At 33.0% G+C, this 24,637-nt stretch overlaps 5 protein-coding genes across 10 annotated transcripts; 2 read left to right on the top strand and 3 right to left on the bottom strand.

Moving 5' to 3' along the window:
• Positions 1–30: 30 nt before the first annotated feature.
• On the top strand, positions 31–2,583 carry LOC117608384 (Tubulin-binding cofactor E). 3 transcript variants are annotated; one of them, XM_034333428.2, is made up of 8 exons: positions 31–138; positions 405–587; positions 657–1,046; positions 1,130–1,411; positions 1,504–1,633; positions 1,699–1,987; positions 2,071–2,288; positions 2,350–2,583. In XM_034333428.2, the coding sequence occupies exons 2-8, from the start codon at positions 406–408 to the stop codon at positions 2,440–2,442; spliced, it is 1,584 nt and encodes a 527-aa protein (XP_034189319.1). In that variant the 5' UTR covers positions 31–138; position 405; the 3' UTR covers positions 2,443–2,583. The 3 variants fall into 3 exon arrangements, with proteins under 3 accessions (XP_034189319.1, XP_034189316.1, XP_034189317.1); XM_034333425.2 differs by having other exon boundaries at positions 46–264; positions 2,350–2,582; XM_034333426.2 differs by having other exon boundaries at positions 54–167.
• Positions 2,584–2,676: 93 nt separating this feature from the next.
• Xpd (general transcription and DNA repair factor IIH helicase subunit XPD) lies at positions 2,677–6,101 on the bottom strand. Its single transcript, XM_034333422.2, has 13 exons — positions 5,980–6,101; positions 5,803–5,902; positions 5,467–5,721; positions 5,169–5,402; positions 4,974–5,097; positions 4,726–4,822; positions 4,515–4,648; positions 3,910–4,439; positions 3,667–3,842; positions 3,331–3,610; positions 3,144–3,254; positions 2,980–3,078; positions 2,677–2,916 (listed from the first exon to the last, which is right to left on the bottom strand). Exons 1-13 carry the CDS (start codon positions 5,982–5,984, stop codon positions 2,782–2,784), a joined length of 2,280 nt encoding a protein of 759 aa, XP_034189313.1. The 5' UTR covers positions 5,985–6,101; the 3' UTR covers positions 2,677–2,781.
• Positions 6,102–6,550: 449 nt separating this feature from the next.
• Positions 6,551–16,798, top strand: Pcf11 (Pcf11 cleavage and polyadenylation factor subunit). Of its 3 annotated transcripts, none has more exons than XM_034333417.2 (16): positions 6,551–6,674; positions 7,655–7,878; positions 8,269–8,394; positions 8,662–8,847; positions 8,924–9,163; positions 9,243–9,347; positions 9,434–10,652; positions 11,048–11,159; positions 11,230–12,606; positions 12,794–13,036; positions 13,127–13,476; positions 13,604–13,868; positions 13,962–14,188; positions 14,262–14,503; positions 15,032–15,521; positions 15,610–16,798. In XM_034333417.2, exons 2-16 carry the CDS (start codon positions 7,714–7,716, stop codon positions 15,948–15,950), a joined length of 5,688 nt encoding a protein of 1,895 aa, XP_034189308.1. In that variant the 5' UTR covers positions 6,551–6,674; positions 7,655–7,713; the 3' UTR covers positions 15,951–16,798. The 3 variants fall into 3 exon arrangements, with proteins under 3 accessions (XP_034189308.1, XP_034189307.1, XP_076548474.1); XM_034333416.2 differs by having other exon boundaries at positions 11,045–11,159; XM_076692359.1 differs by lacking the exon at positions 8,269–8,394 and having other exon boundaries at positions 11,045–11,159.
• On the bottom strand, positions 16,669–19,008 carry AsnRS-m (asparagine--tRNA ligase, mitochondrial). Of its 2 annotated transcripts, none has more exons than XM_034333429.2 (4): positions 18,812–19,008; positions 18,078–18,649; positions 17,553–18,000; positions 16,669–17,468 (listed from the first exon to the last, which is right to left on the bottom strand). In XM_034333429.2, the coding sequence occupies exons 1-4, from the start codon at positions 18,950–18,952 to the stop codon at positions 17,208–17,210; spliced, it is 1,422 nt and encodes a 473-aa protein (XP_034189320.2). In that variant the 5' UTR covers positions 18,953–19,008; the 3' UTR covers positions 16,669–17,207. The 2 variants fall into 2 exon arrangements, with proteins under 2 accessions (XP_034189320.2, XP_034189321.2); XM_034333430.2 differs by having other exon boundaries at positions 18,078–18,671; positions 18,812–18,950.
• A 741-nt stretch (positions 19,009–19,749) lies between these two features.
• Capr (caprin family member) lies at positions 19,750–24,194 on the bottom strand. Its single transcript, XM_034332881.2, has 6 exons — positions 24,030–24,194; positions 23,236–23,454; positions 22,810–23,157; positions 21,960–22,751; positions 21,580–21,886; positions 19,750–21,515 (listed from the first exon to the last, which is right to left on the bottom strand). Exons 1-6 carry the CDS (start codon positions 24,141–24,143, stop codon positions 21,280–21,282), a joined length of 2,016 nt encoding a protein of 671 aa, XP_034188772.2. The 5' UTR covers positions 24,144–24,194; the 3' UTR covers positions 19,750–21,279.
• Between the last annotated feature and the right edge of the window lie 443 nt (positions 24,195–24,637).

The raw sequence follows: 24,637 nt of genomic DNA, 5'->3' as shown, positions 1-24,637 counted from the left end.
ATTTTTCATGAAAATAGTATTCTTAAGTGAAATAAGTGGAGCATCTAATACTATGTACAAAGTTCTTAGGAATCGAAATAATACACAATAAAGAAATGTCATATTACCGTATATGACTTTTAATTTTGATTGAGTCATGTCTGTATAGGCATTCGTATTCGCCATAAGTATTACCCGCAATAGCACTTCGTGTCAAATTCTTTCATTTATTATATCAATATTTTACTTGTCTTATAATTTTCAATGATTATTTATTACATTGAGGTTAAGTAACAGACTGTCATATGAGATATACATGTTTAACATTTATTTCTACACATTAGATATTAAAATATGAAGCTTGAAATAGGAAAGAGAAATATCTTACAAAATGAGCATCATTAAAATTTTTCTTTTCTTTTTAGTATGGTAGAAGATAAAAAATATGAAATTGGTAGCCGAATTGAGTGTGATGGACATCAAGGTACAGTAAAATACTGTGGCCCTGTTGGTGATACTAAAGGTTTGTGGCTTGGTATAGATTGGGATGATCCAACTCGTGGCAAACATAATGGCACATATGAAGGAATAAAATATTTTAAAGCTAGGTAAAACTATATAAAAGAGTGACATTGTATTATGCAGTAATTGAATAAATAAAATGTTTTATGTCTTAGGCATTCTACATCTGGTTCATTTATACGTCCAGGTAAAGCAAAATTTGGAATTTCTTGTCCAGAAGCTATTAAAATGCGCTATGGTCTTATCAATGATGAACTAGCAGGAATTGATAGAGATATATTAACAAGCTTACAAAAAGAGATCAATGCTCCATTTTTGGAAGTTGTTGGTTTCTCCAAAGTAAATAGAAAGCAAAGCAAGTTTGATCAATTAAAAATAGTGGGCTTGAGAGAGCAATATATTAGTAATGCTGGTAAGCCTGGTGAATTAAAAGAGTTATGTCCAAACATAGAGGAATTAGATATATCTAGAAATTTAATAAATAGCTGGCAAACTATAGCTGATATTTGCTCTCAACTTGATTCTCTTGTTCGTCTCAATGTTAGGTAAATTAACTTTTAATTAAGTTTATCTTTACAGAATAACTATTTTTGTTTAGTAACTCCTTTGTTTCTATTATTCTGTTTAGTGAAAATTATTTACTGACTGAAAAAAATATGAAAGTATTAAGTAATTCATTTTCGATGGTTAAATCTTTAACCATGGCAAGAATGAATTATGATTGGTTTGACATTCAACAATGCATGTGTATGTTTCCATCTCTTCAAGAACTTTCACTTTCTTTTAATATTGTCAGCATTATACAGAAGCCATTAGAGATCGATAATTCAATGAAAATATGTAAATTAACACTTGAAGGAAACTTAATATCCAGTTGGGGTGAAGTTCTTAAATTAGGTTCACTTCCGTGGTAAGTCATATAAAATCTATTAGTACACAAAACTACTTATCTAAAATTATATAAAATATATCAAACTCACATTGAAAACTTTGATTTTACAGCTTAGAATACCTTAATTTAAATTCGAATAAAATAGATAAAATAAGATTTCCATCTGTTGAACCAACTGCAAAAACTTCAGCCTTTTTTAATTTGCGACAATTGCATGTATCGCATAACAACGTATCAGAGGTAAAATAAGTATTTACATAATTATTTGAACGTTTTAAAGAGAATAACTTTATTGAAATTTATAGTGGAAATCTATATCAGAATTAGAAAAACTTAATAATTTAGAAGATTTAAAATTTAGAGAAAATCCAATTTTGAAAAATGAAAATATGGAAACTGCGCGTCAGTTAATAATTGCAAAAATTTCAAATTTACGATTTTTAAATGGTACTGAAATTTTGGACCATGAAAGACGAGGTGCGGAATACGATTACTTGAAACTATATTTATTAAGATGGACCGAAACTGAAAATAATCCTGATAAGAGAAATCAATTCATAAGTGAACATCCTCGATATCCAGCACTGGTCAAAAGTATGTCAAAATAATAATTGTTACAAACTTAATTACAAGTTCAAAAATTGAAATATTTATAATATGTTTAATATTATTTTTAGAATATGGAATTGCTGATATCCCATCATCTAAATCAAAAGTGGAAATGATATCTAATGTCATAACAGTAGAATTTGTATGTCCTGATCATCCAGAGCAGCCTAAAGGAATTAAAAGGAAACTTTTAAAAGACATGGAAGTTCAAAAAGTAATTGGACTTGCACAACGGCTTTTCAGAACTGGAGGAAAAATTCCAACACTCTCGTTCATACAGAAAAATGTAATTATACATTAGTTTGTACTATACATGTACAGCATGTTTATTTTATGTATTTTTTTAGCTTTCAAAAGACGAAATTCCTTTGGATAAACCGCTTCAAGAACTTAGTTATTATTCCATACAAGACGGAGATCAAGTTATTGCGAGGTGGTGATATTAAATGAATTGTTTATAGATGTAATTGTATTTTGTACACTGTTAAAATCTCATCACCATACTTTGTTATTAAACTTTTTTAATTGCAAAGATATATATTTTATATCCTATTAATAATTTATCGAACTTAATTTTTTATATTATTAGATAGTAAAATTTAATTTTTTATAAAATTCGTAGTTTTAATAGCTTACAAAAATTATATATTATTAAAAAAATTATTTTTGTTACAATCTTTTATAATTATTTCCTTTTCTCACTATAATACAAAGTACAAACTACATATCGTATTTAAGAATGGCACAAACAATTTATTATAAATATAACATTAAAATATTTAATTTTGCTGTGCCTGTTCTTCTATTTTACCATATTCTTCTTTTTCAAGCTGTTCTCGTGTCAATAATGACAATCCTAATTGATTTTCGCGTGTAAATGGCTGAGCCATTTGACGTAACCAGCGTTTACTTATCTAAACATTATAACAGAATATGAATTAATACTTATTTCGCAATTTGTAAGTTTCAAAACTTACCTGTACAGCCTCCTCGGTTGACAAGTTACATAAATTATCAGTTAGATGTTCCTGTATCCATTTAGGTAATTTACTTCGTTTATCTATTCTTGAAAATCTCTAAAGCAGAAAAAAACAAGTGAGGTGAAATAATTAGATGACTAAAAAACAAGATTGATTATTACCTTATCTGCAAAGACCATAATACCATAATCAGTTTTGCCTCTAATTGCTCTACCGACACATTGTGCCGCATGCCTCATCGCGTCAAATGTCAAAAAATCATTTTCTCTGATCTAAGAAAATAAACATATTATTGCTACCAATATTAATATTTATAAATTTCATATACCATATTATGTGAAAATTTACTTGAAATTGATCACGAAGATACTCTAATCGTGCTTTTAAAATACGTGATTGTGTATATACATAAGGTATCCCGAACATTAGAACAGCTCTTCCTAAATGATGATCGAAATCAACCCCTTCTGATACTTTTCCACGCGCTACGGAAAGAAGAACAGCGCCCCTTCCATTTTCGCAAGCCTTTATATAATTTATCAGAGCTAAACTCGTTTCTGCAGAATCTTGAGTTTCAATGAATAATAATTTATGCCTCTGCAGTTGATCCACCACGCCTTGGTCATACCTATAAAAATGCGAATAAAAATATGTATCCATAAACGTGATAGAATAGATACAAACCATGCAGCTACTACAGATTCCATGTAAAAATAAGAAGTGAAGAAACAGACTAATCCATCAGGAACAGTAGCAGCAAATTCAACCAATAGCTGGCCATAGTTTCTTATAACAGCAACATCTTCTCTTGTTTCATACTTTGATGAAATTGTAACTTGATCATTACCTTTTCCTACAATCTGATATTAAAATAACATTAACTTATTTGATAACATTGGTGTTTTAAAAGAATTAATATTAACTTACCATAGGTAAAAGACATGGTCTAGCTAATGTCATTGTGAAAGACGACATTATAACTGGGTGAAAATTTAAAATTTTAGGATACATATCTAATGGAGACAATGTTCCTGAGGTAATAACTACTGATTGAAACCGATCAAATATAGGTTTCATCGCAATTGACGAATCTAAACAACTGAAATGAAGAATCGGATTCAAAACTGTAGGCGATTTGTCATCAAACGGTTCTACTATGATCGTAAATCCTTTGGTATATGTAGAGACTAATGTTGCAAGATGAGTCACCAAAATTATTGGTGAAAAATCGGTTAGATCTGTTATTTCCATGGTACGTAAAAAAGAACCTAATCGTTCAGCACAAAATCGTAAAAGTTTACGTTCTATTGAAACTTTTGCTTGAACATCTCGTAAAAATGCAGCAGGCGATTCTTGAACAACGTGTTGTACACGTAAACGCGTTTTTAAATATTCTACAAATCGTTTTAAAAAGCAGATAAAATGTTCTGCATTTCTAATGTTACCAGGAACTACCTCTGTAAAAAATATGAAGTATAAATTTAGTTTATAAATACTTTAAGTTTAAAAATTATTCAGAATACAAAATTTACCTTGTAAAACTTCATCTGGTAAAACAGGATTAGCCAAAATAATGTCAGTTTCTCTTGCGACACGTGCGTCTTTTAATCCTTCTACTAATCTTTCGTATTCCTCTTTTAATTTATTTGCATCATCTTCTCTCATCCTAAGTTACAAATATTAACAATAATCCTTAATGTTATATAATTATACATGTAATATATAATTAAAAATTCAACTTACTCTGCCACTGTTTTCTCAAGAAATTGTATATTAGCAGAACTTTTTTCTAAGATTCTTCTGTTTATTTTTACACTCATTGAATCTATACATACATTATCTGCAATGAATACAATAGTTAAATTCTTTAAATTTTTATAATCTCAACGTGTTGACTGCAGGATTTGCTGAGAACTAAAGAATAACAAAGGATCCTCACGTGCCAAGCGCGTGAGCCGCGGAGATTATATTAAATATGAAATGCATTGTACCTATGTTGTGAGCTTCATCAAAAACTACTACAGAACTTTTGCTTAATTCTTTTGACACACTTTCTGCAATTTTAGGATCCAGTAAATAATGATAACTGTACACTACAATTTGAGCATGTAAAATCTAAAATTATATATCAAAGTTAGTAGGTCATTTAGTACAAACATTTACAACTTATTTTCAAAAATGCTTACTGTAAACCTTGCAAGAAAATATGGACACCAATTACGATCTCTGCCATATTCTTTCAAGTCATCAATAGAATATATGCCTGGTGGCATCATTTGTTCTTTCCCCTCCATATCGAATCCTTCATAAAAGTTACAGATTGGTGTAGATTCATCATAATTATGTCTTTCACGAATATATGATGCTGTTAAAGCATGACAGCGTCCATCTACAATTTTACCTTCGCGTTCTCTGCTCACCTAATTCATACATTATAAAGATACTTATAACATTTTCAAATTAAATAAACCTAATATAAATTACCTCTGGATGAATGCACATATTTTTTCTTGAACTAAGTACCAGCCCAACAATTTTTGGTTTACTTCCTGCTTCTTTTTCATAATAATCCATAAGCTTTTTTAATTCTTCTATAACCTTTTCTATTTCTGGTACTGTACGAGAGCAATAAATTAATTTTGTAACATCTAATGGATTTTCCAGCATATATGCTACAATTAATGATAAAAGAGTTATGGTTTTGCCAGTGCCCGAGGGCATTTCCAACAAACAGTGCCCCTAAAATTGATAAAGGAAATTTTTAATAATTATGTAGTTATTATAATAACTATATAAAAGGAAAATGTATTCAATAAATACTTTTGCATCCAAGCCTCGCTTAAGCTCGAGCATATATGCATACTGTTCTGGATAAATATAATCATACGGAAAATATACAAGTAAACCATCAACGCTGATTCTGTAAATATAAATATGTAGTAAATATTTTGTTTTATAAAATGCAAACAATTCTATTAAATAAATGTCTATATTTACTTCATATTTCTATATTTTGTATTGCATAAAAAACAAATCTATACGTAATAATTTCATTTATTTAGATGTGCAAGGTTAGAGTTGCATGAATGTATACAACGTTACTCTAACGGATCGTAACGCATAAAAGCGAATGAAAGCGAGCACGTCAATTTACGCGCTTCGGCGGCTACATATGGTGTGTTCATAAAACAACATTTTTTGTAATGTTTCAAAAAATACATTTTGCAATTTTAAAACATTTTATACATGTAATATTCTTTGTATTCTATCGTGTTTTCTCATAAATTATACGAGGAACAAGATTGTTCTTTCATATAGAGTTAGAGTATGATTTTATTTTTCAATGTAAAGCATGATTAAGTAAATCGCTGTAATGAAAATGCATCCATATTCTTCCAGTTTGCGTACTAGCGACACTTGCGGACAATTTTGAAATTTTGCTGTACTGGTTCTTAAATTTTGTAACAAATCTTGTGATTGGTCTTTCGCCGAAATTCAACCGACAGGTTAAGAAATCTAACCAATCACGGTAAGCCTTATATGCACTTAATCCCGTTAGAAGGTACAAAGGAATGGTAGCCATTTTACGTGGATATCCCATTCGGCGTAGCAGTAGTATCCGCGTGATTATCGCGAAAAGTCAAAATAATCGTAATTCGGGATATTCCAGTTTTTCGAAATGCGTTAAAAAGGTAAATGTTAATTAGTGTCGCTTATAGTGTTTCCAATAAAACTCCCTCTAAAATGTGAATTCGTAATATTGAATGTCGTTTAAGTTAGCTTACAAGGCGTTAAAGAAATCCAGATGCGTGTTAGATATTCGTGTACATTTAGTATTTGTGTTAAACTTCTAGAATGTGCATGGACATTGCGATAACAGTGCAATAAAAATATTTTAATAAACACACTTCTATTAAATGAATGCAAAAAAAATCAATATGTGTTCACAGCCTATCAAACTTTTGTAAAATGATTCCAGATAATATTACATAAATAGAAACAGTAACGTGCTAATTTCTGTTTAGCTTGATTTTCTAAGGTCACTGATCTAATTATTTTGTTGTAGTACACAATGGGTGTTTGAAAGTTGTAGATGTGCTAAATATGATTTGTCCTATATTATTTAAGTTTAGTAAAAGTGAAATGGTGTAATCATAGAAAACAAGAAATAATGGTGAACAAAGTTTTTGCATCACTTTCTTGCTTAAAAAACAGATGATACATTCTCTTGTATAGATATCTTATGTATTAGAATGATTTAATTGTATCGTACTATCATATTTATGTAACATAAATAATAATGTTTACTTAAAAGTTGTTACAATACTGATAGTATGTAACTGTTTGTCAATTTTATAGAACATGTATATCTGATTGTGTGAATTTTTAGCTAATTTAGCATTTATAAATGTTATGAATATCAATTTTCATAATTTTATAACATTTTGCTCAGAAAACAGTTTGTAAAAATGTTTTTTTTTTTTCTTTTTCATATTAAAGGCGTCTAAATGTTTATTAATATTATAGTTTAAAATAGACAAATGAATTCTTGTTACTCAGTTTAATATATTTAATTTAATAAAAAATGAATAAGAGATGTGTGTTTATTTTATTGCCTTCCTGTAATGAAAAGTATATGTGTTTATTTAATACCTGTTTTTGTGTGTCACAGTGTAATTATTGTCAATTTGACGAAGACTTGTTGCATTTATCAAGTGGCAACACAACAGCATGATGTCAACAAAGTCTAAGGAGATAGCTGATGAGTATATCTCATCTTTGTCTGATCTGACGATCAACAGCAAACCCTTGATTAATATGCTTACAATGCTAGCAGAGGACAACATTGAACATGCTCCAGCAATTGTTCAAGCTGTTGAAAATCATCTACAAAAGGTTATTTATCTATTGTAGTTATACGGAGATAATATAAGCAGCTTTGTATATTATGAAATACAGCATTTGTGTTTACATTATTGAACACTTGTTTAGTATTTTCCTTTTGTTTTTTGTTTCTTTTTTTTATAATTGATAGAAAAACCAGCTTTTTTTATCTTTCAGAACAATAATGCATTCTTTGTTATCCTTCCTTTGCTTAGATTATAGTATTATAGAAAATAGTTACATGTAAAAATATGGACTTCTGAAATAATTGTTTTATATTACATCATTTACCGATTTACAACTTTTCTTGCTTATTCTTCTCTTCATATATTATTATACGAAATAATAGTTTTAATTAATTGATAGTTTGAAATATAAACAAAATACATTTTATTTCAATAGGTGAGAAGTGACATTAAATTACCAGTGCTTTATTTGATTGATTCAATTGTGAAGAATGTTAACGGGGCATATTTGAATCTCTTCACACAAAATATTGTTAATACTTTTTGTGGAGTGTTTGAAAAGGTATGTTTCTCTGATGCATTTTCTGTTTAATCTAAAATTGAGTTACTATACAATGTACAATATAGTTGTATGTCATAGAAAGAAACGTACATTGCATATGTAAGGCTACTTACATATGCTGTTAGCAGTGCTATAAGATAATCATTTAGTCAATACAAGGTTGATGCACTTTCATTTGTTTGCCTTTTGGATATCATACACAAGTTCTTTTTTGTAGAGGAAAGTAACATAGAATTGAAAAGTATTAATTCTTATATAATTGAACAGGTGGATGAAAATACAAGAGCCAGCATGTGGAAATTAAGACAAACATGGAACGATGTATTCCCTGCAAAGAAATTATTTTCCTTGGATGTACGGGTACAAAGTATTGATCCTGCTTGGCCAATCACTGCCTCTCCTACTAGTGTTTCTTCAGGATCTATTCATGTTAATCCTCGTTTCTTTTCAATGGTGAGATTGATCGAGTTTTATACTTCAATAAAATTGTCCATTCGTATGTTCACAGTATATATTTTAACTGTTCCAGCCTCAGCAATCAACCCCAGCTATTGTACCACCACCAATTGTAGCACCTGTGAAGTTACCACCGGGTGATCCCGTTACGCCCACAGAAGCAGCAATGCGAGAACAGTTATTGAAAAAACAACGGGAGCTAATAGAATTACAAAAGAAGAAGATTGAATTGGAACTCCTTCAGGCTAAAGCTAATTTAGAACAGCAACAACGACAACTGGATAAACAAGCAGGAAATTTGAAAGCGGAATTGGTAAGCAGAAAGAAATTTCATTATTTCAATTGCACATTTAAAATGTATTAGAATTTTATTCACATTTATTTAAACATAGGCTACAGCTACAACGCATGTTACACCGACTACGGAAACTATCACTCAAGGGAAACCTGTTGCATCTACTACACCAACCCCAGCACCAAAGCAAGTAGCAAAACAGGTAATTATTTCATTTCCATAAACCTATTATACCATTATAGCGATGTACTATATTGTCTAACACTTCCTTTTTTTTTTTATGTAAAGTTTCCAGCAGCAACTGCTTCGCTTCTAAAAAACGCAGGAACGAATAATGGTCCCCGAATTGCTCCAGCTAGTAGTATAGCAGTTGCCTCAGCTAAGCCTGTATCTCGTGATCCAAGACTAAAAACTACCACCACTTCGGCTCAAGATGTACCGGTTACGTGTGTGGATCCTCGGCAGCGTATAAGTACACCAACTCAGAAGGATTCGCGGGGTGAAGGCCATACGCAGTTAGCGGCAAATACAAACACTGTACTTTCAGATCAATTAAAACAGCAGTTACTTTCGAAACAGGCTGTAACTAGCACTATCAACAAGTCTCCGACAAATCTTGCCGGCTCCGATACTGCGACGATAAACGCTAGTAATAACAATAATGCTAATACGAACCTCAACATAAATAATAACAATAAAAATTTCAGTGGTAACGCAAATAAAGATGCTGTGTCGCATCGAACAAGTCAAAAGAAAGACCCTCGATTGTCTAGTAATAGTAGTGGTAACCTAAACAGTAATAGTTCCAAAGGTTCTCAAAATTTGTCTGTGGGTAGTAATAGTTCTTTATCAGCGAGTAACAGAGGGGGTGGGAGTAACGATTCTAAGTCGAAAGATTCAAAGAGCACAAATTCACGGAGTACTTCGTCTTCGTCAATCGATAAATCTTCCACTTCCTCGAAATCCTCGCATAGGAAGCCAGGTAACAAGTCGCGATCTAAACAACCTCAAACATCCCCGAATAAGATACCGAAAATCGACCGAGATGCAAGCCCTGTTAGGTCGAAATCTCGTGAAAAAGACAGTGGAGACAGTTCACCATCCTTGCGTACTTCTCCCCAATCCTTTCAAACCTCTAAAAATCGAAAGAAGAATACAAAATCCAGAAAACGCAGTCCAAGCCCTCCGTATAGAATTCCCAGGCGTAACGATTCAAAATCAAATTCAAGTCTAAGCAGCTCCGGTGGTGTCACCGAGGAGGAACAATCTGGTTCATTAATAGTATCTCCTCCTCATCCGCCTACGTTTAAAGAAATCCGGCCGAATGCTAGACAGAGAAATTATGTAAGGCGAAACAAGGATGGCAGTCTTAGCCCCGTACGCTCTCCAGCAAATGCTGGAAACGTTCAAACTTCAGCGGAACCAACTTTGGAATCATCCAGTAAAGACGAAGATTTGAGAGCGACTCTACCTATTCCAACGGCAACTGCTTCGGCAACAGAAAAAAGTGAGTTAATGTATCATTATTTTTAACATAAATATAAATCGCTTACAGGCACGTGTGTCAAGCATTTTTATACGTTTCTTACCGGTGAGTTAACATGCAAGATACGTAGCTGTAATCATTTTGCTTTTTTACTTAATACTAATTTTTAGTCTCTAAGTATTTAAGTACAATCACGATTTCAGCCCCAATACTGTTTAATGCATTTTGAGGGTGAAATCATATTCTTTGTTTCTCTTATCTTGAACAAAAAATCTTTTTCATTTTCCAAGATATAAAACTAGCATGCAAAAAGCGGATGCAAAGAATCCTATATATTGGTAAAACTAAATATACATCTAATGCTTCTCGTTCCATACACGAGTTATTTCACTTTATTTCAAAATCTTTTTCAGAAGAGGACTTAGATCTACGCGTATTGCCACCGCCGGTTAATACCAACAAAAGACAAAGTTCTGAACATATGGAATCGACTTCGGCTAAGAAAACGAAAGCTGAAAAATTTGACGCGTATGTACTTTAATCATTTTTTTATAATTTCAGTATCTAAGATCGGTTAAGAAAAACTTTTTCTTTATAGACTATTTGGAAACGAAGATGTTGATCTGAGAACGTTAACTCATCCTAAAGCTGGACGACCACCAACACCTCCTCCGCCTGTGATATCTGGCGAAGATGGCAAAGATGGTTGGGCAAAACTGAAAACACCATCGAAGAACGATAGAGAAAAGCAAGCTAACAATGCCGATGATAAACGTGACAGTCGTGATCGTAATAGAGACAGATTGGGTAGGCTTAGGCTTTATAATAAACTTCCGGATGATCCTAAAGAAAGAAGAAGAACGTTATCGAACGAAGATCAAGACGGTAGATCCGGTCGTAGGGGTCGAGAAAACGATAAGCCTGAGAAAAATGAAGATAGAAATATTGAAATAATAATGAAACAAGCGGCCGAACAATTGAATCAAGGTTCTATCACTAAAACACAATATAATACTCTTATTCAAGAGGTTTTACATATGAGCGAAGATCGTAAATTGAGAGCTGCCCAAAGAAAAGAAAAAGAAGTAGGTTCTATCGTTTGGGAGAAAGGTGTAAACTTAGATATAGCCGGTCAACCGGATCGTACGACTACTTTTAGCCCTTCTAATGATAAAGAAATACTAAGAAATAAAGATCATCCCATTCCAAGAAATCTGAATAGTCCTAGATGGCAGAATCAACCATGGCAGCAACCAGGACCGTGGGCTCATCCGCCAGGACCCCCGTACGGCGGTGGCCCGCAAGGACACTTTAATTCAGATTTCAGACCTGTCGGACCGTGGCAAAATCCAAGACATTTTGGACCAATGCGACCTGATTATCAGTATCATGGTGGGTTCAATACGATTGGTCCAAATCCACGTTTAGGCCCTGGAATGATGGGACCGATAGGACCTAATGGCCCGCTCATGTCAAATATTCTATCCAATGGCCCAATTGCTTCTATGAGTATGCCTAATCCTATATCGTTATCGGGTATGAACGGACCTGGAATGCTTATGAATAACGGACCAATATCGAATCTTATATCAAATACAAGTATATCTTCGTTGAACGCATCGAGAAATGCTTCGCCGAATTCCTCGTCGAAATACGATCTTGAAGATAACGATCAAAATTATACTACGACGATGATGAAAAATCAAAATCCTCATAGCCGTGAATTACCACCTCCAGATACAAAATTATTAGATGAAATTGCAAGGGACACTATGAAATCTATAAACATCGATAGCATACCACGTGAAATTAGATATTACGGTCAAACTGGAGTTGTTTTCATGAACTGGGATGATCCAAGAGAAATTGGATTCCAAGATGGTATACGACGAATTTTAATCGATGACAAAGATACTATTACTTGCGCATTTAATGATCAATATAAAGAATTTATGTACGAAGGTGAAGTTCACAGGTATGTGTATGAATATCATGGTGTATTATACGTTTTATTAACCCTTTAACTGTGGGTGTGGTGTATAAACAACATAGCGGCTGTGGCTTATATACCATTAAAATAAAAATAAATAGTACCCGCATTTAAAGGGTTAATATCCTACGCTGAAGCTTAGTGTATCATTAAAATTATTAAATGTTTACAGAATTAAATTGGGTGCTCCTACCAGAGAATTATACGTTGATGATCGATGGTACGAATGTTACTTTGGTGGTATGCCTGTAACAGTAGATCTTGGTGGTAAAAAAGTTAGTGTCAAATTGGAAGGACCTCCACCCCACGTTAAAATCGGCACTGTAAAGAGAACAGACTTGGTAGTTGCTAAAATTAATCTAATTATTAACGCACGGAACATGGTTCCTGTATTTTTGGATTCAAAGCCACAGATGTAAGTTTTGATATTACAATTTTTCTGTGTAAGGTTGATGTATAAAACACCGCGCTTTTACTATGCTATAATGATATACAATTTTTACAGATTCGAGATCGAAGGAAAACCTCATACATTGGAATTCATAGATTCATTACAAACGGTACTTTTGAATGGTCGACCGTTTAAAGTTGAGTTCGGAGGATTGCCTAAGCCAATTATTGTTAGGGATAAAAAACATTTTATAAGATTTTCGGTATTACCGAGAGGTGTTCGTCCAGGGTACGTTAAGATTGCAGGTATGAAAGGTGAAGAACCTATCGAATCACCGCCCACGCCACCTTTAATGGCGCAAAAGCCGAAAGTAGATTCAACGTCTGCACCAGCACAATTCTCTTCCATTGAACCTGAATCGACGTCACAGGATGGTTCGGATCTAAGATCTACACCCAAACCGGGTAAATATTGTATTTATTACAGAAACATATTACGTAAAACGTATACTATGATATTAAAATGTACAGCTGGTATACTTGTTTTTGTAATATTTCATTAGACTTGTAGCGAAAACTTGTTTTCTTTCAGATTTACAATTAGACATGTTATCTTCGGTTTTACCATCAGCGATGGCACCAGCATCTGGATTATCTTATCAAGCTGAACCGGTGGAAAATCCACCTACAACTACGCCAGCATTATCGATACCTTTGAATATGAATGAGTTGTTCCAGAGATTAGTTGAAACCGGTATCGTACCGAATCTTTCTGAACCGAAAAAGCAAGAAGAGGAAGAAAAGAAAGAACCAGAAATTATCCCTGTTTCTTTTGATAAACCAGAAACGCTTAAAGTGTAGGTTTTTTTTTTAAATTAAATCAATTGTTATTATATATGTAATTCATGTTTAATTTATATTTACTTTCTACATGAAATGCTTTTTTGCAGTAAACAACCGGCTATCGCTGCAGCATTATACAGTGGTATGCAGTGCAGTTCCTGTGGTGCTAGATTTGCGCCAGAACTAGCAACACGGTATAGTCACCATTTAGATTGGCATTTCAGACAAAATAGACGAGAAAGAGATTCTGCAAGAAAGGCTCATTCACGACCTTGGTATTACGACGTTAGCGATTGGATACAATTTGAAGAAATTGAAGATCTGGAAGATAGAGGTACAATTTATTTTCTTTGTTTCTATACTTTAATCGTGTGAAAAATAAACGCAATTTTTTCCGTTTATTTCAGCACAAAGCTGGTTTGAAACAGAAAAGCAAACTGCGGATACGGAAGGTATTGCTGCGGAGGATTCTCCTCAAGAAGCGTTACAACCTAGTGTTCCTACTGGATCCGATGAAGATTCCAGGTGCCAAGTCTGTCACGATGCATTTGAACAATTTTATAACGAAGAGAAAGAAGAATGGCATTTAAGACCAGCAATTAATTTTGAAGGAAAGAATTACCATCCGTTGTGTCTTGATGATTACAAGGTAAGTTTAATTCTCATATCATTCTTTCCGTTTTATATGATTAAATATGTTAAAATTCGCTATCATATTTTCAATCAATATCGATGTGTTTATTAATGAATTTTCTATCTGTTGCATTCTTACAAAAAAATAGGAAAAGAGTCTTGTGGTATGTGCTTCTTAATAATTAATCATATATTGCACTTACAGAAAGTTTCTTCACTTATAAATATAGTGGAAATAATTAGGCACTAGAAAACGTAACGTAAATGCCACAACGTACTTTTTAATTTTATTTCTCTTTTTTCTTTAATATATATTAAGTATATGATTTATTATTGTATATTGATTTTCATTATTATTTTGTAAATAAGTGGTAATACAGGGTAATAAAATTAACTTAACAGGGTAATTAACTTAAAAATGAAGCTGGTACCTACACGTTACATGTTTGCACGTTTATAGTTGTCAGATCATATTTTACTTCATTTTCATACTGTTTATCGAAACTCAAGTTACTAATGTTACTCTGCTTGTTTGCACCTTTAGAGAGCTTTGGAGAAATCTGCATTAGCCCTTGAAGAAACAATTGAGGAGATGGAAGATGAGAAGAAAGAGAACTCCGATGAAATGTCTGCAGAAGAAAACAAGACTGATGAATTAACTGTAGAAGGGTTAAATACTGAATTCGAAACAGTAGAGCCATCGAGCGGAATAACGGAAGATAATGTATCGCAAGAAATGTTTGAAATGGAAAATGTAGAAGAACCTACGATTACAGATAAATTAGAACAAGCTGAAAAAGCGGAAGAGCAAGAATTAGAATCTAGTAGTAAGGAGACTGATGAACACACGGAAAAAGATGTTGCATCCACGAAAATTGAAATGGATGCACCTGAAACAGAAAATATAGACAAATCGTTTGAAAATATAAAAATTAAAGAAGAACCGCTTGATGAGCCTGAGGAACAACCAGAAGAAGAACAGTTCGATTTCAGTAATGTTGAAATTAAGGAAGAACCTGTTGATGCAGAACCAGGTATGTATTGTACATGATATTTCAAACACTTTCGTGTAGCTAAATATGTAATTACAAAAACTAATTTATTGAATAATTTTACGAATAGAACCTGAAGAAAGCATAATAAGCGAGCCTGCAGCGGTGGATACGACGTATGCTGCTGTAAAAAGCTCCATCGATGGAAATGTAGAATTGGATTCTACACCCGCAACAATGCCAGCTGCGCCATCTCGAATTAAAATTAACATTACAAAACCATTGTGTATTAATAAAGAACCGGAAGAATCAAAGGAAAAGGAAAAACCTGTAGTTGAAACACCTGCTGAAGAAATAATAGAACCTTTGGTGCCTGCCTCTATTAAACCTGCTTTGCAAGGTAGAAAACTGTCTGTTTTACCTCCTGTGGAGCGAGGGAAAGAGCTATCTGGACTATGCTCGATTATGTAAATAATGTATGTAATGTATTTGGAGTATGAGTATGTGTATGTGTGAGAGTGTGTAAAAAAAGATTTGTGCGATTCGAGTGTATTTTATGTTTAGCGCTACTTAAAGCTAAGTATCGATACATTGTACATCACATTTGTGCAACTTATACGACTTGATACAACATGGATTTTAAACTTTCTTATTTTTTTATTGTATAATTCGTTCTTCTGCACTTTCGTTTATATTTCGTACGGTGGGTTTTATTCATTAATTCACTAATACGGTGAGAAATTAATCGTTTCTAACAAGCATTATTCTGTTATTCAAATATCATGTCGTATAAGTTAATTATGTGTGTTATAATGTGTGGGAGTATTAGTGTATGCGTGTATGTAGTTTTTAAATTCTAATTAAGGTGAAAAGAGAACAAGAACTGTATATATTTAACGTAATCGAAATGGTTTAATTAGAGTGAGGTATGGTATAGTAGCATTCCCAAGAATATTGAGTGCAATTACATTTCGTGGCAGGAATATGTCAGAAATGTATACTGATATGCACAGGACTCGTCGAGAATTTCATACCGTTTGTACTTTGTAAAAATATTCGAATGATATTCGATATTGTTTTTTAGAAGTGTCAGCTCCATTATGATTTTACAAAGCACGAAATTAAGGTCCCGTGAGAAATAATGAAAAATTACCCAATTCAGTTAGGTGTACATACAAATTGTGTGATATAACATTGTTGACTATAATGTGTATATAATACCAACATTAAAATAATCCCGACGATATTGGGTAAGGAAAAAAAAACAGTTACTACTAGAGGAGGATTATTTTGTTGTATAAAAAAAATCTTGTTAATTATTCGGGGTCTGATTTCCTTTGATTGCTTATTTATGATCCTAAATTCACCTATCTAAAATATCCTTTATGATGCTCGTGATTGCTGAAAAACTTAAGTTTAAATTTTTAATCATACAAATATTTCAAGAAATAAAAAGGTATTAATAAGAAAGTTATTCTTTAGTTGAGATTTGTTTCGATATTCAATAAAACTTATTTTCAGAAAAAAGATTTATCTAAGTTACTGTTTAATCCTTGTCCTTAATGTTGTGAGTTTTGTAGTATTGAAAGTTAATAAAATAAATTCAATAAATGTTGTGCTTTCATCTTATTTTTTTCCTATTAAAGTTACTTTTATTTAATGTTTTAAGAGCAAATAATGTCATTTAATGCGGGGAAATCACGTACACAACGGCCTTAAAAATTTTATTCATAAACTGCAATTATGGGGCCACCTCGGAAAAGGAAGAGTATCTTTGATATTTGGTATGTCAAAAAGACATTGTAAAAATCTTTCAAACCCCATTCCAAAACCCCCTGTGGTAACATTACCATATTTACGAAGCTCTAAATACCAAGAAAGATTAGATGTTACAGGTAATTTTGATTTTAATTTTTCATAGTCATCTTCACGTATACTTCCTCCTACTAATTCTCCTACAATTGGTACTAAAAGATCCATTGCAGCAACCTTTAGAAAAAAGCAACATATATATACCCTTACAATGCTTATTGCTTTAAAAAGTTATATTTATCATTCTAATAGTTTTTTTACCTTTGAAGCATCATTTTCACATTCTTTCATATAAAAAGGTTTACTTTCTTTTGGCCAATTTATAACGAATATAGGAACATTGTTGTTATGCTTTACTAAAAATAATTCATGCTCCTTAGAAATGCCTGTTTCAAGTGTAACAGGCTGTTGAAAAGATTTCTCATTATTCTGTAAAATATCAATTGCCTCATCATATGTCATACGTGTAAAGTTTTCATTCAGCCATTGTACTTCTGGGCACTTCATTTCATGGATGTCAGAAGCACCTTTTTCAAGTATATCTTTAGTTATATTTTTTATCAATAGTTCAACTTCATCCATTATATCATCAATACTATTAATAAATGCTAACTCAGCTTCTAACATACGAAATTCTGATAAATGTAATCTTGACTTAGAATTTTCAGCTCTGAATGTTGGTCCAAAGGTATAGACCTTTGTAAGGGCTCTGAAAAATTTTAGAATTTATATACAACTTAATAACCTGATAATTTTTTACTAATAATTACTTGAAAAATTGTGTACCTCGCAACAGCCTCTAAATGTAATTGCCCAGAAACTGTTAAAAATGCTTTAGTATTAAAATATGATTCTTCTTCTGTAACATCCTCTCTTTTCATTGCTTTTAATATTGCTTCAGAAGATGGTTTTACCAAAAACAATTCACCAGCACCTTCGCAATCATTTGAAGTTAAAATAGGTGTATGGACATTAATGAAACCTCTATTTCTTAAATGATTTTGAATAGATACAGATGCTATATCACGTAACCTTAGCAAACATGAAAATATCCTAGTTCTTGGCCTCAAATGCAAATACTTCCTAATGTATTCCTCGGCATATATTTTCCTTGGAGCAAAAGGATATCCATCCATAACATCACATGAACCAATTACAACAAGATTGTTTGCGTGTAATTCGATTCTACCATTTGGAGCTAAAGCTAACTTGCCTTCTGCTGTGATACTACTCCCATAACTTAAGTTATCTGGTTCATTATCTGTTGGTACGACAACTTGTAACATTTTAGCAGTTGATCCATCCGTAATATCAATAAAAATATTGTTTTTCATCTTTCTGAGTGCACGAACCCAACCCTAAATTTGCAAAGTGTTCCGACTGACATCATGAATAACAAGATGTAAAACAGCAAATAAAAAGAAAATTTACGCACATAATATAAGAACTTTTGTAAAATTCAAGATTTAGAAAAAACTAAACATTAAAGCATTACAAAAAATGATAAAACACGAGCTAACCTGTACTTTTATAAGTTTTCCAGCATTACTTTCCAAATCAGTATCATGTATTCGTAACATACTATGTACATGGCATTTAGGAAAATTAAAATTAGCAAGCAATAAGCTTCTATTGAATTTCGAAAACATTTTAAGTGACATATTTTCGCAATATTATCAAAGTAATTAATGATCTATACCAATGACTACAGATGAAAAAGACTGGACATGTTTTTGTTCTCGAAGGGTTACGGTTTGGAGGGTTCTAAACAGCCCCAAGTGAGAATAGATCTACATGAGCACAGTTAGTTTGACATTCGTGGCGGTCTTACCATACCTCGCAATCACTACTCAAAAGCCACGATTTTGTTTTCCTTTGAATCTATTTTTTTAAGAAACAAGACCGAGAAATTATTAAAATAATTGTTTGACAAACTTGTATTTTAAAAAGACCGCCAAAAACAGCTTTTTAAAAAATTCGATTCCAACGCCATCTATACAAAAACGGCGCAAACTACTCAACGAGTTATCGATCGATTTTTTGAAACAGGGAGCACTAGCGCCACCTATCAAAACCTTGCGGAAACTATTCGGCAAGTAGTTTCAGCGGGTTCCCGATAGATGGCGCCAATGTCCCCGGCTAATCTATTGGTAACTCGTCGACTAGTTTGCGCTGTTTGTCTATAGATGGCGCCACAACCGGAGAATAGAAATATACCCTTCCCCTCTTTTGACGTCTGAAGACAGACGCGTGCTTCCGCGGGAGGCGGCTAATTTATACCGGCGTCACCCCGGCCTATTACCGCATATCCAGTCTTGTCGGAAATGTAGTAATTTTACTTTTGAATTTGAATGTATTAATATCATAATAAATGAACATTTAATGACTTTGTAAAAACAAAGAAAAAACAGAAAAATAGCACTCCTATATATTGATGATTAATCAAATATTTTATTCCATTTTTTTTTTTATTTGAGAACAAGCTGAAGAGTGAAACGCTTTTCATATTAACAGTGAGTACGATAGGCTAGTTAGCAGGGTTGAATTAGATCTTTATTTGGAAGATACATAGGTATTTATAGGGTAGTTGAACATAACTGTAGATGGAGGTGATTAAACACAAATGTACAAACGAAATACAATACGGTACTCCTCATCGTGTGTTTGGCGGTGTGAGCATGGCTTTTTTTTGTCAGTGGCGCACTATTCAAACACGCCTTCTTTGTTTCTAGTCAGTAATTGTACACTCGACTTACATGCTAAAGCTCCGCACTATCGCTTCTCTTTTTTTAAAAAATAATCATATATTTTGCGATAAAAAAAATCAGGTAATGTTGCTTCATAAACTTGAAATTGCACTGCAATCTCTTTTACTTGGTCAACTGCGGGGCGACCGTGAAGAATTTTGAAATCATTCAGAAAAAAATAGAATGAAGGAGCGATGTAATTCATGGCAATGAAAAAGATTTTTAGAAATTCACATAATACGTAAATCTTTTTATTCTTTTTCAAACTACTAAATCTCGACAACCTTAATTCTCTAAATGTTTCACAGATTCATAGACCAAAAATGGAATATGAAATTAAGAACATATAGAGGGTGAGTCACTGGAAACTGTCAGCTAAAATTTTAATTCGTTGATATTAGTTATCACGAGTAAAAAATGTTAGATATCAGTTTTTAATGACTCACCCTATATAGTACTAGTAGAAGGCATTGCTCACTGTATCCTCTTTTTTCCTGGTATCTTAAAAAATTCTCTAGTACGATGCGCCGCAAGACAAAGAGATGGTCGTGCAGTTCATCTATTCGTGTAATCATTTTAACGTTATTCGTTAACACATTTTTACGTGTTGTCTTTGCGTGAAATGCTTGTATGAGTTCTCATTTTTTTTTTTGTATTTTTTTATAATAAAATTATTTTTCTAATCTTTGTTGATCAGCTGTTGTTGCCCTGTGAAAACTGCCTTCTGTCACAACACAATAATACTTGCATGGTGGGTTCACGCTTCTGAATTTGGTTGATCTTTTATATCACAATGTTACGCATAACCTCTTCATTAATATTAGTAGGTTTTTCCTTTGATAATCATAGATACCAAATTCAAATGCAAAATTTTGGTTATTCAAAAGTCTTATTCAGGAAATATCCTAAGCCGTAGTAAAATACGTTAGATATTCTTTTTTTTTTAGTATCAATTTTATATGAAAAAGAGAAAAACAACTGAATATAATGTAAATCTATACATTTTTTCTTTAATATCATTCATGTATATGAAAACAATTAATTACTTGTTTATGTTTTTTGTCTTATGTATTTTATAAAACTCTTAAACAACCTAGAATGTTGAAGTTATTTCACATATTAAAATCGTCAGATCTTACCACTTAGAATAAAAATACGACTTAGGTTTTATTCATAAACAGACGATTGAATTATAGTATTATTTATAATGTTTCGCTGTGCATTGCTCTATCGTATCTTTATTATTGTTGCGTGTGGGGTTTACCACGAGGCGTGTAACCCCCACGATTTCCTCCCCTTTGACCGCGAAACTGTCCTCGGCCACCTCTATCAATACCACGCTCACCTCGTGGACCGCCTCTTGGTCCACCACCGCCTCTTTTATAACCAGAGTTGTAACCACTATTTCCTTCGCTATTTCCCCAAGAACGTTGCTGGTAACCGTTTTGATAGTTACTATCGTTACGATAGTAAGCTCCTAAAACAGAAATTATTGGTTATTCAATGCACTGAATACACTGAATTTTTTAAATATTTTTTACCTTGTCCTCCACGTCCATTTTGTTGATAACCACCGCCCCTACCTCTTCCATTGTAACCGTTAGAATTACCTCTTCTTCCACCTCTACCTCTGTACCCACTACTACGCTGTTGATCACCCCAAGCTTGCTGAGTTGTTTGCTGTTGCGTTTGTTGTGATTCTTGAGCAGATGTCGGCGACTGATCCGTTTGGTTCCAATCGTTTATATTTCCAGACTCAGCCATCTGACACCAATCTACAGATTCATTTGGTTGTTCCAATTCTGATTCTGGTGCAGGTGTTTCTTCTTGAGTTTCTTCAGACTTTTCCTAAATATTTCAGTACTATAATTATTACAAAATATTAAAGATTAATGTACAGACAGGCTGCGACTATAAATACCTCGTTAGGTGGTTGCTGACTTTCTTGTGAATGTTCAAAATTCTGTGCTTGTGCTGGTTGTGAAATTTGTGGTGCAACAGTTTGCTGTGGTTGCTGTTGCTGTTGTGGTGGTGGTGGTGGTGGTGGTGGTTGCTGTTGGAAATTAGTAGGATGTTGAGGACTGTATTGAATATTTGGTTGCTGATGAGATGGTGGCATTGGAATGGGCGGAGGTGGGTTCGGGTTAGCAAATCCAGGAATGTGGGACATGTCCTGCGGTGGTTGATGCTGATATATAACTTGTTGTGCTACTACCGGTGCATTTGCAAAGTTTTGATTTGTAAATGTTTGCGAAGGAATAGGTGCATTCACAGCAGCAGCAGGAATGTGTGAAACAATAGGTGCTTGAGATGTAACATCCGGTGAATCAAGTTCAGATTCTTGCAGGAAAAAGAAATTTGGTGTGCCTATAACATCATTAATTCTCGGTGCCTGTGGAGGTTGTTGCTGTGCTGGTTGTGCTTGCTGTTGTTGCTGTTGCGGTTGTGGAACAAATCCCGTAGCATTTGTGTAATATGACGTATCAACCGGTGCTGCTGGATGCGGTGGAATAGGTTGCGCAACTACAGGAATAGGGCCGGAAACTGGTGTAGCGCCAGAAACAACAGGAAGGGGAGCAACTTGTACTGGAAAATTAGGAATGGGAATGATGGACTCTGGTGGAATGTGTCTGTCATTGCTATTATACTCTTCATTGACTTGTTCCTGTGCAGGAGTTTCTGATATTTGCGTCTCAGCAACTGCTTCTGTAACCTGAAAAGAATAATATTATAAAATAATTATTAACATTATATTTAAAACTGTAACTTACCTCTTCCACTACAGTTTCAGTTTCATGGACTTGATCAAAATACCCGCATTGATTAATAGAAGTAATAATTTCTTTCAATTTGTTGTAAGTTGTACCAACAACTTCTCTTGGTTTTCCATCAACAATAGCTACATAATGTTCTGCTACTTTCTGTACTTGTTGAAGAAACGTTGGTTCACCTTCCTCTCTTTGATGTTTCATCATAACTTCATTATACAGACTGTCCAAACTCTTTAAATCTTGTTCTGATAATTTCACTGCACCATTTTTGCCAGCAAGAAAATCTTCTCTAACAGACTCTGTACCCATGTTCATCAGCGCATCTTGTATAAGGAGAACTTCTTTCACCTATAGTAAATAAATACAGATCATTATAACATAATAAGAAAAAGAATTTTTGTTATTAACAAATATATAAACATCTACCTTTGCAATATCCTGTTGTGTCCTTTCAATAGCCTCTTTCCTTGCCAATTTTTTCTGTTGCTTGGCTGCATCATGAGCAATACCAACAATCTGTTTGTATAATTCCTTTGTAATATCCAATGTTTGTAACACTTCGTCGTATTTAGCCACTGCTGTTTTTTGATCTGCGTTTAGTTCCTTTCCATTATTCTGCAGTTCCCTATATGACTCTAACTTCACCTAAATGTAACAAGCAATCTTAATTTTGCTATCAAATTTTCTATGATATTTAACTACTTTATGTTCATAGAAAAATAATTTTTCTTTGTGACTTTCTTCTAGAAAATTGTATTCAAATATTAGAAACAAGGATAAACGTAAAATTTCTCGCCGATATATTAAGCTTGAACGGTTCATAAATTCGAACTTTATATTTAGATTATTAATGTTTTACTAAACAAAGAATACTATTACACAATCTAATTTACCGGTAGCGACCTGAAAGCGTGTCGTGTAAAGTTTAGTGCACATCTTTAGAAGATACCGCCATGATACGAGATTCATGATAGCGAATTTAACCGTTTAATTATACAAGAAACAACTATTCTGACCCAACTCAGCTTTACTGAATAAAGTTTAATGGTAAAAAATCATAATGAGTGTTGGTTTCTTAATGTATAATCATTAGATACCTACGAAATCTCAAGCGTGAGAGCACATGGCATATCCAATCATGGCGGAATGCACCGTAAAAGCCACCAACTGACAGATAGTTTTCTCATTGTTATTCGCAAATATATTATCCAAATACTTACCTTACGCTTTTCAAGATTTCGTATCTTATGTTCGATAACGATAATCGCCTGGCATATAGGATCTACGGTCTCCGTAGAGGCCTGTTTTCCTAGTTTAGGGTTGGCAGAAGGCATCCTTCACGGGCAACAAACGCGAACTGGAAATCAGAATAGCAGCGGAATTACGGGGTACGGGGAAAGAGAGAAGTGATTATAGGCGCATGGCGCATGCTCATTTTGAATTTGTACATAACCTATATGTCAGGGCCGTGACAAATTTTCTAGCAGAACCCCTTCCTGAAAACTATTTAAATTAAAAATTACCATGTTACTACAACCCTTGATATTATTAACTTCCTTTATTAAGATATGAAAATTACTTATTAGTTTATAATGTTAGTTTCTTTTTACATGAAAACAAATCCTTTTAAATAATTAAAAATACTATTACTTGCTTGTAAAGCCATGAATTTATGTCAAATAACATATAAAATAAGTAAATTAGTAATATTAATACACAGTTTTATAACATTTTTTTAATTTTATTGAAAAAAGATTAATAAAAACATAAATTATGCGAGTAATAATCCACTACTATATAATATATATTTTGATCATATTTTCTTTTT

This window comes from Osmia lignaria, chromosome 15, assembly GCF_051020975.1.
Source record: "Osmia lignaria lignaria isolate PbOS001 chromosome 15, iyOsmLign1, whole genome shotgun sequence".
NCBI classification, from domain to species: Eukaryota; Metazoa; Arthropoda; class Insecta; order Hymenoptera; family Megachilidae; genus Osmia; species Osmia lignaria.
The sequence above is the reverse complement of the archived record's forward strand: the minus strand, read 5'-3'. Positions and strand labels throughout refer to the sequence as shown.